Raw genomic sequence first — 12,490 nt, 5'->3', positions numbered from 1 at the left:
TAGTCCGTGCAAATATTTTCCGGTGGTAAGTACCAAGAAAAAGCCAAAGAGTGTAATCCAAATCGTAGATGACAAGGCGAGGCAACAACTGAAACAACCCCATGGATAATTTTTATTCAAATTAGGTTTGATTGGACCAAATCAATCATATATAATTGAGATGCACTTGCTATGTGATTGATTATTTTTATAAACAGTACACACCAAATATATTACACTTACTATATAATTAGTTCAAATTCAATCAAACTCAATTTAAATTAAAATTTTGTCAACCCCATAATCTCCATTGAGTCGTTCATCGCCGTTTCGTCTCCTCCCTCTCTCTCCTCTATCTCTTGATTTTCTCTATTATTAATTCATGTCATTTTTATCTGAAGTCGGAACAAGAGTTTTCCTTGTATGATGCTTTTAATATCGTGTACTTTTTTCCTCATTTTCCTATATTTCTCCCAATGTTTTTAATATTGTGTTTGGACCAATCGCGTAGTCTAACAATCAGACTGGACTTAATTTGGATGATTTGAAGGATGTTTGAAATTTTTTGATCACCCTTACCATTTAAACCATACACTCGTAGATTATAGGATAGTGGAAAGTTGATCACGCATCTTTTTATCATTTAAGCCATACTCGCCGTACGTAGGACAGATGAAAAGTTAAACACGCATGTTTTGAACATTTAAACCATAGTACTGATCCGTGTAGGGATAAATGAAAAGTTACTATTTAAACTATATATATACTTGTGGATTAGTGGAAAGCATGCTCATAAACTTACAAGAGGATCGGAGAAACAAGCAAGAATTGAAGAATGGGTGGCATCACAATCACAACGAGCATGCGCCTCTTCATCATTCCTAACAAGCCAACTACTCATAATAGACTTATTAGTTGCTTCGGAAGGAAACCCTCAAAAGTGTGGCGCATGGCTTCTACTGCAGCAGCTCATGTCACTGGCCTTGACCAGCCCTCCTCCCACGTCCAGCACAACCCTCCACGACGCTCTGGAAATTACGGACCTCCTTTTTGGGATTTCAATTATTTTCAATCCTTGAGCAGCGAATACACAGTACGTGTGTGTATATATATATGTGTGTGTGTGTGTGTAACACATGCAACGTTGTTAGTAAGCTAGAAATTAATGAACATGCAATGTCGTTAATTTATATATAGGACGAAAGGTACCTGAGAAGGGCTTCTGAGCTGAAGGTGGAAGTGAAGAAGATGTTGGTGCAGGAGAAAGAAGTAGCGTCGAGTGTTGAAGAATTATTGGAGCTGATTGATGAGTTGCAGAGGCTTGGAATATCTTATCATTTTGAGGATGAGATCAATCAAATTCTGGGTTGTTTGTATAAGCAGAAATATGCAGGGGGGAAGAATAACTCTGAGGGAAAGGAAAGGGATTTGTACTCTACAGCTCTTGCATTCAGACTCCTCAGACAACATGGTTTTACCGTCTCTCAAGGTGCTATAACATCATTGGATCTTTTCTTTTACTTTATATATGTTGCATTGTGTATTGTTGAAACAGAATTGAAACGTAGTGAGTAAGGTGGTCTAATGAAAAAGTCACTTGAATGTCACGCGGGACTTAATTGCAGTGACCAAAACTTGATGGATTTATGAACTATGTTGTAGCCAACCTATAATATTGATCCGGTGCGGATAAATTAAGGTTTAATATAATCAGTGGAGGTAGCTACCTGGCTTATAATATTCTTGATAATTTCTAGCGCGTTAGTGAGGTTACTGTTGCCAAGAACGAGTTTTGGTGGAAAAAAGACTGTGTTTAGCAGCTAAGCTCCCTTAATTCAAACAATCAAAATTATGAGTTTCACCAAATCTCATATAGTTTATTTATTGGATAGGAAGAAGCTAAACTGGTACTTTTTCCTTACAGAAGTATTTGATTGTTTCAAGAATGACAAGGGGGAGTTTGATCTAAGTCTTGCCCACGACACCAAGGGATTGTTACAACTATATGAAGCTTCTTTCTTGTCGACACCCGGTGAAAAGACCTTGGATCTGGGTAGAGAATTTGCCACCAATTTTCTGCAGAAAAATCCTAATCAAAAGATTGATGAGAACCTGTCGTTATTGGTCCGCCATGCTTTAGAGTTCCCAACACATTGGAGGGCTCAAAGGCCAAACGCAAGATGGTTCATCGATGCATACGAAAGAAGATCAGATGTAAATTCAGTTGTGCTTGAACTCGCAAAATTGGACTTCAATATCGTTCAAGCAACGCATCAAGAAGAACTCAAACACCTCTCAAGGTCATTAATTCGCTCATTTGAATTGATTATATAGAACTACATGATTAATTTGACCTTATGATAATAATTTTAATGTAGATGGTGGAAGCAGACATGCATAGCTGAGAAGCTACCATTTGCAAGGGATAGGCTGGTGGAAGCTTACACCTGGAGCAGTGGATACCTCCCCCGGCCTGAACAGGCATATGCAAGAATGATGTCCACAAAGCTCAATGCTTTAACAACAGTTCTTGATGATATATATGATATCTATGGTACTCTAGAAGAACTCCAACTCTTTACTGATGCTGTTCAAAGGTTAGAAATTATTACAAAATAAGATATTGTTTTCTTCAAAATAGGTATAAGTTTGATAATTGAAATTCGTAATATAATAACCTACATAACCCTGCATTTCGCTAAAAAAAAATAAAAATAAAGAAAATAACTGCATTTTTTTCCTCTTGATCGAAGATGGGATACTGAGGCTATCGAGAGACTCCCGGAGTATATGCAAATATTCTATCTTGCAGCCTACAACCTTGTTAATGAGATGTCGTACGATGTTCTCACGAAACATGGAATTCTCGCCATTCAACATATGAAGAAACAAGTAACATATGCACTTTACTCCAAACTAATTAACTCAATGTTCAATTATTTAACTACTAAACTGTGTAACATTTTTCTCAAAATAACCTTTGCAGTGGGCAGATGTATGCGCACTATTTTTGCAAGAGGCAAATTACTACTCCAAAGGGTATACACCAACACTGGAAGAATACATCAATAATGCATGCATTTCAATAACAATTCCTCTCATGCTATGCCATGCATATTTTCTTGACACAAACCAAATAGACATGGAGGCTGTTCAAGCCTTATCCACGTACCACGACATCGTTCGATATTCAGGAACAATTGCACGGCTTTCAGATGATCTAGCAACATCAGCGGTGCGTGTACATTGCCTAAAGTTTTAGTTCAACCATGACAAATTTATTCTTGATGTTTTGATCATGATGAGCTGAATTAAGTAATTTATTAGGATGAGATGGAACGTGGGGACACCCCAAAATCAGTCTGAGTGTTACATGAACGAAAGCGGTGCTAGTAGAGAGGAGGCCAGAGAGTATATAAAGTTTGTGATAGATGAGACATGGAAGAAAATGAATGCACAAGTAGTTGCAGTTGACAATTCTCCATTCTCAAAGGATTTTGTGAGCATGGCAGCTGATCTTGGGAGAATTGGGCAATATATGTACCAGCATGGAGATGGTCATGGAGTTCAGGGTTCTCATATCAAGGACCGTACTTCCAGTTTGCTATTTCAACCTATTCTGTAGTTGAATTCCGTGTCCGAAATTATGCATCTGTGTGATCTGCCTCAAGTCCTTATTATATATGTAATAAGTGGGATTGGTTGCATGGTGATAAAAATTATAGATATATATATAACTCCAAACTATTAAAATAATATATTATATATGTTACTATGATAGTAGAGTGGTGCTAATTACTAATACTACTATTACTATCATGGTCGTTGTGACTCTTCTACTATTATGGTAGTAGATGTACAATGAAATGTTTAAATTTGAAAAAGAGCATGTCTGATTTTGATTTAATTTGCTCCATTATGCATGTGATATTTAAACAAGTTAGATATATAATTTCTTTTAGGAGTCGTGGACAACATATTCTTGTAATGATTGTTGAAATTAGTACACATGTGCTGTAAGCAATATTAGTAAACTCCACGAGGTGTAACAAAGTCCGAAATTTTGTCTACTGCTCTAGTGAAACCAAGATGATGGTAAAAAATAAGGCACATCTTAGACCGCCCTTTTATTATATATTTACTCAATATGATTAGAAACCATTTTCAAGATAATTAGGATTCTTTATCAACAATTACAGATGCAATAAGAAGTACCTGATGTATAACTACATGATTTTCCTACTTCTATCGTATGTCATAGAAATTCTCGATTAATTTTATGTTTTTGGGGAAGCTTGTAAAAGACTTTAGTTACGAAATTACATTTTATATATACGCATGCAAGCATATGGATATTTATAAAGTTTTAGTTCAATCATGAAAAATTTATTCTTGATGTTTTGATCATGATGAGCTGAATTAAGTAATTTATTAGGATGAGATGAAATGAGAGGACACGCCAAAATCAGTCGAGTGTCACATGAACGAAACCGGTGCTAGTAGAGAAGATCGTTTCATTACATCAACCTCATTAATGGTCTTACTTAAAACAATATTGTATTCAATACATAAACAAGATATATTGTACCCGACAACTGAGGATTCAAGTGTTTATAGCTAACTTGGGCCAACTTAAACCAACTCAATGAGGATAACGTGAAAACCTATAGTTCGTAATTCATTAATCGTACTCATCAAGGGTTGGGTCCACCTAATTAGACAAGTGAGTGGATCTTACATCATATATATATATATATATACTATATTATAATTAAAAAAAACTAATTTATGAATTAATGTAAAATTTAAGAAGTTGAATAAGTAGTTATCTTATTAGTTGAAGCGCATTTTTGACTTCACAAAAAATTGGTGCAATTGAATGTCATTAACTGTCGTTTGTAAGTATGAACGGCCTTTTCTTTATATAATTTAGTATAAATTACAAGTAATTAAAGAAGGTGAGAGTGGATACATACAATTTCTACATAGCTTCCAAGATTTTGCTAAACATGTAACATATATTATTACTGATTGCAACTAAAACAGCGTGAACCATTTGAAATAATTAATATGGATATGGTGTTCCACAAACCCACATGACTCATGCAGTATCATACCTAACAAATTTCGTATCTGCAACCAACATCTTTTGTCGTGAAAAGTAGAATTTGCATTTTATAATCTAAAGCAGTACTGTAATAAATCTATGTTACCTTTTTAAAAACATTCGATTCGTCTGTCAGAAGTTTCTGGATATTAAATGAAATGAAATCCAATAATAGTTTACAATAGAGTAGTCGATCTCGATTTGAATATTTTAGATGACTTTGACTGTATATAGGGGTGTTTGCAACTGTTTTATGTTAATGCATAGTCATGTCTCCCCCTCCCAATAGATTTTTAATGAGCATTTGCAAGTTTAGTCTTGCAAATTTATTTTAATAATTTTGATAATGTCTTAAATATATTTTTTGTTCTATGTATTTTTTATTTTTTTATCTTTTTAGAATTATAAAAAAATTTTACTAAACAAGGAAGATCAGCCTACCACACCCGCACAGTTTAGGATAGTTTTAGTATTTAAACAATCTTCGTTGATTAGTATAAATTGATCATCCAAAACTAAAACACGAAGAAAGATTAATAGATGAATATGGGTGCCAACAGGGTCTTGATTCCTAGTACTCTTGAACGTATCTTGGGAAGGAAAGAGTACTCAAAACGATATTGCTCCGCCATATCTTGTGCTACTAGTCTCCTCATTTTAAGGCCTCGCTGTTGCTCCTTTCAACTGCAACACCATGTTCCAACTCCACGGCGCTCGGGAAACTACGGACCTCCCCTCTGGGATTTCAATTATATTCAATCCTTGAACACCCATTACGCGGTAAGTACGTATAGCTATAGTCTTTGTGGAGATTATCATAAGTTAATATGCATGCTATGTGTATGTATAGGAAGAGGGATACTTGAGAAGGGTTTCTGAGCTGAAAGTGGAAGTGAAGAAGATGTTGGTGCAGGAGAAAGAAGTAGTGTCGAGGGTTGAAGAATTGGAGCTGATTGATGAGTTGCAGAGGCTTGGAATATCTTATCATTTTGATGATGAGATCAATCAAATCTTGGGTTGTTTGTATGATGAGAAATATGGAGGGAAGAATTCTGAGGGCAAGGAATGGGATTTGTACACTACAGCTCTTGAATTCAGACTCCTCAGACAACATGGTTTTATCGTCCCTCAAGGTGTCTAAAATCGGACCATTTCTTCTTAGCTTTTACTGTATGTTGAAGCTGAGTTATCATGATAAGTTTAATGAAAAGCGAAGCTGAATTAGCCTTTTTGTTTTTCATTGCAGAGATATTTGACTGTTTCAGAAATGAGAAAGGAGATTTTGATCCAAGTCTTGCCCACGACACCAAAGGATTGTTTCAACTATATGAAGCCTCTTTCTTGTCGAAACCAAATGAAAAGACATTGGACTTGGCAAGAGAATTTGCCACCAATTTTCTGCAGAAAAATCCTAATGCAAAGGTTGATGAGAGTCTGTCGATATTGGTACGCCATGCTTTAGAGCTCCCGATACATTGGAGGGTGCAAAGGCCAAACGCAAGATGGTTCATTGAGGCATATGAAAGACGATCAAATGTGAATCCACTTGTGCTTGAACTCGCAAAATTGGACTTCAACATTGTTCAAGCAACGCATCAAGAAGAACTCAAACACGTCTATGGATGGTGGAAGCAAACAGGGATAGCTGAAAATCTGCCATTTGCAAGGGATAGGATGGTGGAGTGTTACTTCTGGACCACTGGAGTCTTCTCCCATCCCCAATATAGTTATCCAAGAATCATGACCTCAAAGTTGAATGCTTTGGTAACAGTAATTGATGATATATTTGATATCTATGCTACCCACCAAGAAATGCAACTCTTTTACAATGCTATTCAAAGGTCAGAAATATATATATATATTTACACACACTATTACATTAATTTAAATAAAAGAAGTCCTATCCTGATATCATATCGAAACTCATATATATGTATCATTTATTCATCCAAAAAAATGAAACGAAACTGACCGATTTTTCAGGTGGGATGTTGAAGCTATTGATCAACTCCCAAACTATATGCAAATCTGTTATCTGGCGCTCTACAACTTCATCAATGAGATGGCATATGATGTTCTGAAACAACAAGGACTTGTCATCATTCCACATTTAAGAAAATCAGTAATATCTCAACTAAATTTTCAATTAATAATTGAAATTTAATAATGATGGATCTTGTACAAAATCAAAACAAATTATTGCAGTGGGCAGATTTATGCAGAACGTATTTACAAGAGGCGGAATGGTACTTGAGAGGGTACACACCAACACTGGAAGAATATATGAATAACGCATGGATTTCGATATCAGCTCCTGTGGTATTATCCCATGCATATTTTCTTGTAGCAAATCCAATAGAGAAGGAGGTTATTCCGTCCTTGTATAAGTATCACGACCTAGTTCGATATTCAGCAACCGTTCTGCGGCTTGCAGATGATATAGCAACATCACCGGTAAGTACGTGAGCACATATGGCACCAAAAATGCAACTTTCCCTTAATATAATTATTCCTAACTAATGACTATAGCACAATATTTGATGAATAATTGAGTGAAGATTTAATCAGGATGAGGTGAAGAGAGGGGATGTACAGAAATCGATTCAGTGCTACATGAATGAAAGTGGTGGCAGTGGAGAGGAGGCAGTAGAGTACATAAGATTTGTGATAGGTGAGACATGGAAGAACATGAACCAAGAAGCATTTGCAGGTGATGATTCTCCATTCCCACAAGATTTTGTTAGAATTGCAGCTGATCTTGGGAGGATGGCGCAATATATGTACCAATATGGAGATGGTCATGGAGTTCAGAATTGTGATATTAAGACCCGTATTTCAAGTTCGCTATTTCACCCAATTCTCTAGTCCAAAACCCTTACTTTTTTCATTTGTATTTTAATGAATTCAGTACTTACCTTCATTAAAATAATTGCTTCTCTCTCTCTACAAACCATTTTATAATAAAAAAAATATCACAGCTTCTTGAAAATGTCAATATTTTTATGCCACCTGGAGGTTAATTAATATGGCTTAACGTTTTGGTTAAAATGAGCATTGATCTAGACGAATCTAAATATTTAATGTTCTATTTATTTTCCCTTTTTTTATTATATATAATAGTCATTATGGCACGCCGCTCTTGGTATGCATATAATAAATAAATTTCTGCGCTTTAAAATATATTATGTATAAGAACAATATAAACAAATGTATCACATGGTGTAAGTAACGGATATTTTTTAGTAGAAATGGGATTTTCTTTTTATTAGTTTAAACTAGTCATCATTGCACGCCGTCCTTGCATGTATATAATAAATGATATTTTATGTTTTAAAATATATTATGGATAATATATATATAAGAAAAACAGTTTAGAGATATTATCAGTATAGCAATAAAATTGATGTTACAGTATCATAACCGTCGTCTGTGAGACAAAATTAAATGAAAAAAGTTGTTACAACTAATTCGATCCAATCCATTTGCAACCATACAAACCCATGATGGTAGGAGTTGAGGGCACAGGTAGGAATTGAGAATGAGCATAGCGATAGGGTTGGGGAAGAAGGATAATTGTTAAAAAGCGAATTCTCCCTAGATAAATCTATTGAATAAAATTCTGAATTTCTTTCGAATATATGAATTGTGCTACAGATTCAAAACCTATTTTCATCTTAATTAGAAAAGGGGAAAAAGAATCCAATAGATTTAAATAGGGTTGGGGAAGAAGGATAATTGTTAAAAAAAAAATTAATTTAATAGTTTAAAATGTTTTTTTCAATACATAAACTTATTTATTTTACTAATTCTGATTTGATTTATATAAACTGCATAAATTATTTTGAATTATTATTTATTAATTTTAATAAAATTTAATTATAAATAAAAATTAAGGATAAATAATTTTTTAATTTTACTAATTTTAAATCATTTATAAAAAAATTTAATTTAAACTTATAATCTAGTAATTACTTTTATTAATATATAAATTAAATAATTTAATATTTTAATTATTAAAATATACAATTTTATATAAAGATTCAATTAAAAAAAGTTAACAAAATAATTTAAATTTAAATTAAAAAATAAATATAAATAATAAAAAAATATATGGAGTCATATGACTCATCCATATATATTATTTTAACACCCCTCCACCTTTTTGGTAATTACATAAACAATCTTAAGGGTATTTCTGTCGTTGACAAATGATATCAAAATTTGATCATGTCAATAGGACCATTTGATTTTAAAGACTGGGATAGGTAATCTTTGTAACTTTATAAAACAAATGGTTTGTGCAAAAAAAAAAATAAAAGGTGAAGGAATGTAGATGTAACTATCCGAAAAATTTATCTAGAAATTGATGATATTACTTTATTAATTTTAGAGGTAATCGAGATATTATTAAATAATTAAATTCTTGAAGTCTCCTATCATACTTCAATGAAATTACATTAACATGTAATTAATGACATATTGTGTAATTCTTTTTTATAATTAAAAATTATTAATCAAATAATATTATAATTCAAACATGAAACGTGTGTAATAATAAAAAAATTTATTGGTCTGGATGAGAAATAAAGTAATTACTGGTGCGTACATAATAAAGAGCTTGGAATTGGATGGCGGATCGGACGTTAAAATTGTGGCTATGGGCTTTAAGGGTTAGTCACTTATTGAACCATAACCACTCAGTCTTGCAATAGGACAGGGTGCAAGGGATATAAGCTAGCTACAGTCATCTAAAAATAACAAAAAAAAAATATTCATAATTATGAAAAATTTAAAAAGACCCATATATATATATATATATATATATATACACACACATGCACAAACTATGCATCCAAAGAAAAAGGAATTAAGAAAAGAAGAAGCGATTGAGTACTAAGCAATGGCTGCCACCACAATCAGAATGAAGATGTTCATGATTCCTAACAAGACAACTACTCAAAATCTTGATACCTTTGCAAGCAGGAAGAAAACCTTTAGATTACGCTGCATATCTTCTTCTGGTACAGCTGCTGCCACTGCCTGTTGCTCTCCCTCCTTTCAACTGCAGCTGCATGCTCCACCACGACGCTCCGGAAACTACGGACCTTCACTTTGGGATTTCGATTATATTCAATCCTTGAACACCGAGTACGCGGTACGTATGTATGACTGTGTCTCTCCGTGTGTGTATGTGTGTGTCTATAACATGCAATATATTGTCTATACACAGGAAGAAAGGTACCTGAGAAGGGCTTCTGAGCTGAAAGTGGAAGTGAAGAAGATGTTGGTGCAGGAGAAAGAAGTACTGTCAACTGTTGAAGAATTGGAGCTGGTTGATGACTTTCAGAGGCTTGGAATATCTTATCATTTTGAGGATGAGATCAATCAAATCTTGGCTTCTGTATATGATCACAAGTATGCAGGGAAGAATTCTGAGGGAAAGGCAAAGGATTTGTACTCTACAGCTCTTGAATTCAGACTCCTCAGACAACATGGTTTTGCTGTCTCCCAAGGTGCTGTAATTGGACATTTTTTTGTTAGCTCGCACCGTATATTGAAGCTAATTTGGAACATAAGTTTAACTAAAACAGAAGCTAAATTAGCCTTTTTGTTTTTTCATTACAGAGACGTTTGACACTTTCAGAAATGAGAAAGGAGATTTTGATTCAAATCTTGCCCACGATACAAAAGGGTTGTTACAACTATACGAAGCTTCTTTCTTGTCGAAACCAGGTGAAAAAACCTTGGATCTGGCAAGAGAATTCGCCACCAATTTTCTGCAGAAAAAGTTTGATGAAAATATTGATGATGAGAATTTGGCGATATTGGTCCGCCATGCTCTGGAGCTCCCAATTCATTGGAGGGTAGAAAGGCCAAATGCAAGATGGTTCATTGAGGCATATGAAAGGCGACCAGATGTAAATCCACTTGTACTTGAACTCGCAAAATTGGACTTCAACATCGTTCAAGCAACACATCAACAAGAGCTCAAACACGTCTACGGATGGTGGAAGCAAACAGGGATAGCTGAAAATCTGCCATTTGCGAGGGATAGGATGGTGGAGTGTTACTTCTGGACCGTTGGATATTTCTTCCACCCTGAACATAGATATCCAAGAATGATGATTGCAAAGCTCAATGCTCTCATAACAGTAATTGATGATATATTTGATGTCTATGGTACCCTCCAAGAATTACAACTCTTCAACAATGCTATTCGAAGGTCAGAAATACTTCATTACAAACATATAAGTACATAACCATCTTAATTTGAATTACCTTTTATATATATATATAAAAGGAAACTGACTGATTTTTCAGGTGGGATGTTGAAGCTATTGACAAACTTCCGAACTACATGCAAATCTGTTATCTAGCACTCTACAACCTCATCAATGAGACGGCATATGATGTTCTGAAACAACAAGGACTTGTCATCATTCCACATTTAAGAAAATCAGTAATATGTCAACTAAATTTTGAATTAATATTTGAAATTTAATGGTGTTATAATGATGGATCTTGTACAAAATCAATAAATTATTGCAGTGGGCAGATTTATGCAGAACGTATTTACAAGAGGCGGAATGGTACTTCAGAGGGTATACACCAACACTAGAAGAATATATGAATAACGCATGGATTTCAGTATCAGCTCCTCTGACACTATCGCATGTATACTTTGCTGCCGCGAATCGAATAGAGAATGAGGTTGTTGGATCCTTGCATAAGTATCAAGACATAGTTCGGTATTCAGGAATGATTATGCGGCTTGCAGATGATATAGCAACATCACCGGTACGTACGTGTGCGTATAATTAGTGTACAAGTATTAGAGATGATGTTTTGTTGATGACGATTAATATTTAACTAGGCTGAGATGAAAAGGGGGGATGTGGCAAAAGCAGTAGAGTGTTATATGAATGAAAGGGGTGGTAGTAGAGAAGAGGCAGAAGAGTATGTAAGATATTTGATAGATGAGACATGGAAAAAGATGAATGAAGGAGCAGCAGTAGCAGTTGCAGCTGATGATTCTCCATTCCTAGAAGATTTTGTTAGAATTGCAGCTGATCTTGGGAGAACGGCGCAATACTTTTACCAGCATGGAGATGGGCATGGAATTCAGACTCCTCAGATCAAGGAACGCATTCCAACTTTGTTGTTTCAACCTATCTTCTAGTTCAAATATTCCTATGTGGCTAAACCCTTTTTCATTTGTGAATGTATCACTTTAAGCAGTTGGTACTAGACGCGTTTCTCATTTGGTTTTCATTCTTCTTTATCTTATTGCTTTGATGTGTCCATCTTCTGTGATACTCACCCTATCATCTTTCTCTTTCTATCAAAAGAGCACATACATATAGAGAGGTGAAAAGGACGGATGTCCCAGTTATCTAATCATTA

At 34.6% G+C, this 12,490-nt stretch overlaps 2 protein-coding genes and 1 pseudogene across 3 annotated transcripts; all 3 read left to right on the top strand.

Moving 5' to 3' along the window:
- The first annotated feature begins 796 nt into the window (after nt 1–796).
- LOC105169449 (terpene synthase 10-like) lies at nt 797–3,715 on the top strand (annotated as a pseudogene). Its single transcript, XR_016067032.1, has 7 exons — nt 797–1,072; nt 1,177–1,468; nt 1,904–2,279; nt 2,358–2,576; nt 2,733–2,871; nt 2,966–3,214; nt 3,307–3,715. The product of XR_016067032.1 is annotated as a terpene synthase 10-like (transcript).
- A 1,745-nt stretch (nt 3,716–5,460) lies between these two features.
- LOC105169448 (terpene synthase 10-like) lies at nt 5,461–8,020 on the top strand. Its single transcript, XM_011089838.3, has 6 exons — nt 5,461–5,866; nt 5,937–6,219; nt 6,333–6,927; nt 7,070–7,208; nt 7,292–7,540; nt 7,655–8,020. The coding sequence occupies exons 1-6, from the start codon at nt 5,627–5,629 to the stop codon at nt 7,949–7,951; spliced, it is 1,803 nt and encodes a 600-aa protein (XP_011088140.2). The 5' UTR covers nt 5,461–5,626; the 3' UTR covers nt 7,952–8,020.
- A 1,919-nt stretch (nt 8,021–9,939) lies between these two features.
- LOC105169447 (terpene synthase 10) lies at nt 9,940–12,358 on the top strand. The gene is made up of 6 exons (XM_088883581.1): nt 9,940–10,241; nt 10,317–10,599; nt 10,712–11,309; nt 11,408–11,546; nt 11,636–11,884; nt 11,961–12,358. The coding sequence occupies exons 1-6, from the start codon at nt 9,987–9,989 to the stop codon at nt 12,264–12,266; spliced, it is 1,830 nt and encodes a 609-aa protein (XP_088739707.1). The 5' UTR covers nt 9,940–9,986; the 3' UTR covers nt 12,267–12,358.
- Nucleotides 12,359–12,490: the final 132 nt, after the last annotated feature.

This window comes from Sesamum indicum, linkage group LG8, assembly GCF_026168435.1.
Source record: "Sesamum indicum cultivar Baizhima isolate 11 linkage group LG8, ASM2616843v1, whole genome shotgun sequence".
Classification (NCBI taxonomy): domain Eukaryota; kingdom Viridiplantae; phylum Streptophyta; class Magnoliopsida; order Lamiales; family Pedaliaceae; genus Sesamum; species Sesamum indicum.
The sequence above is the reverse complement of the archived record's forward strand: the minus strand, read 5'-3'. Positions and strand labels throughout refer to the sequence as shown.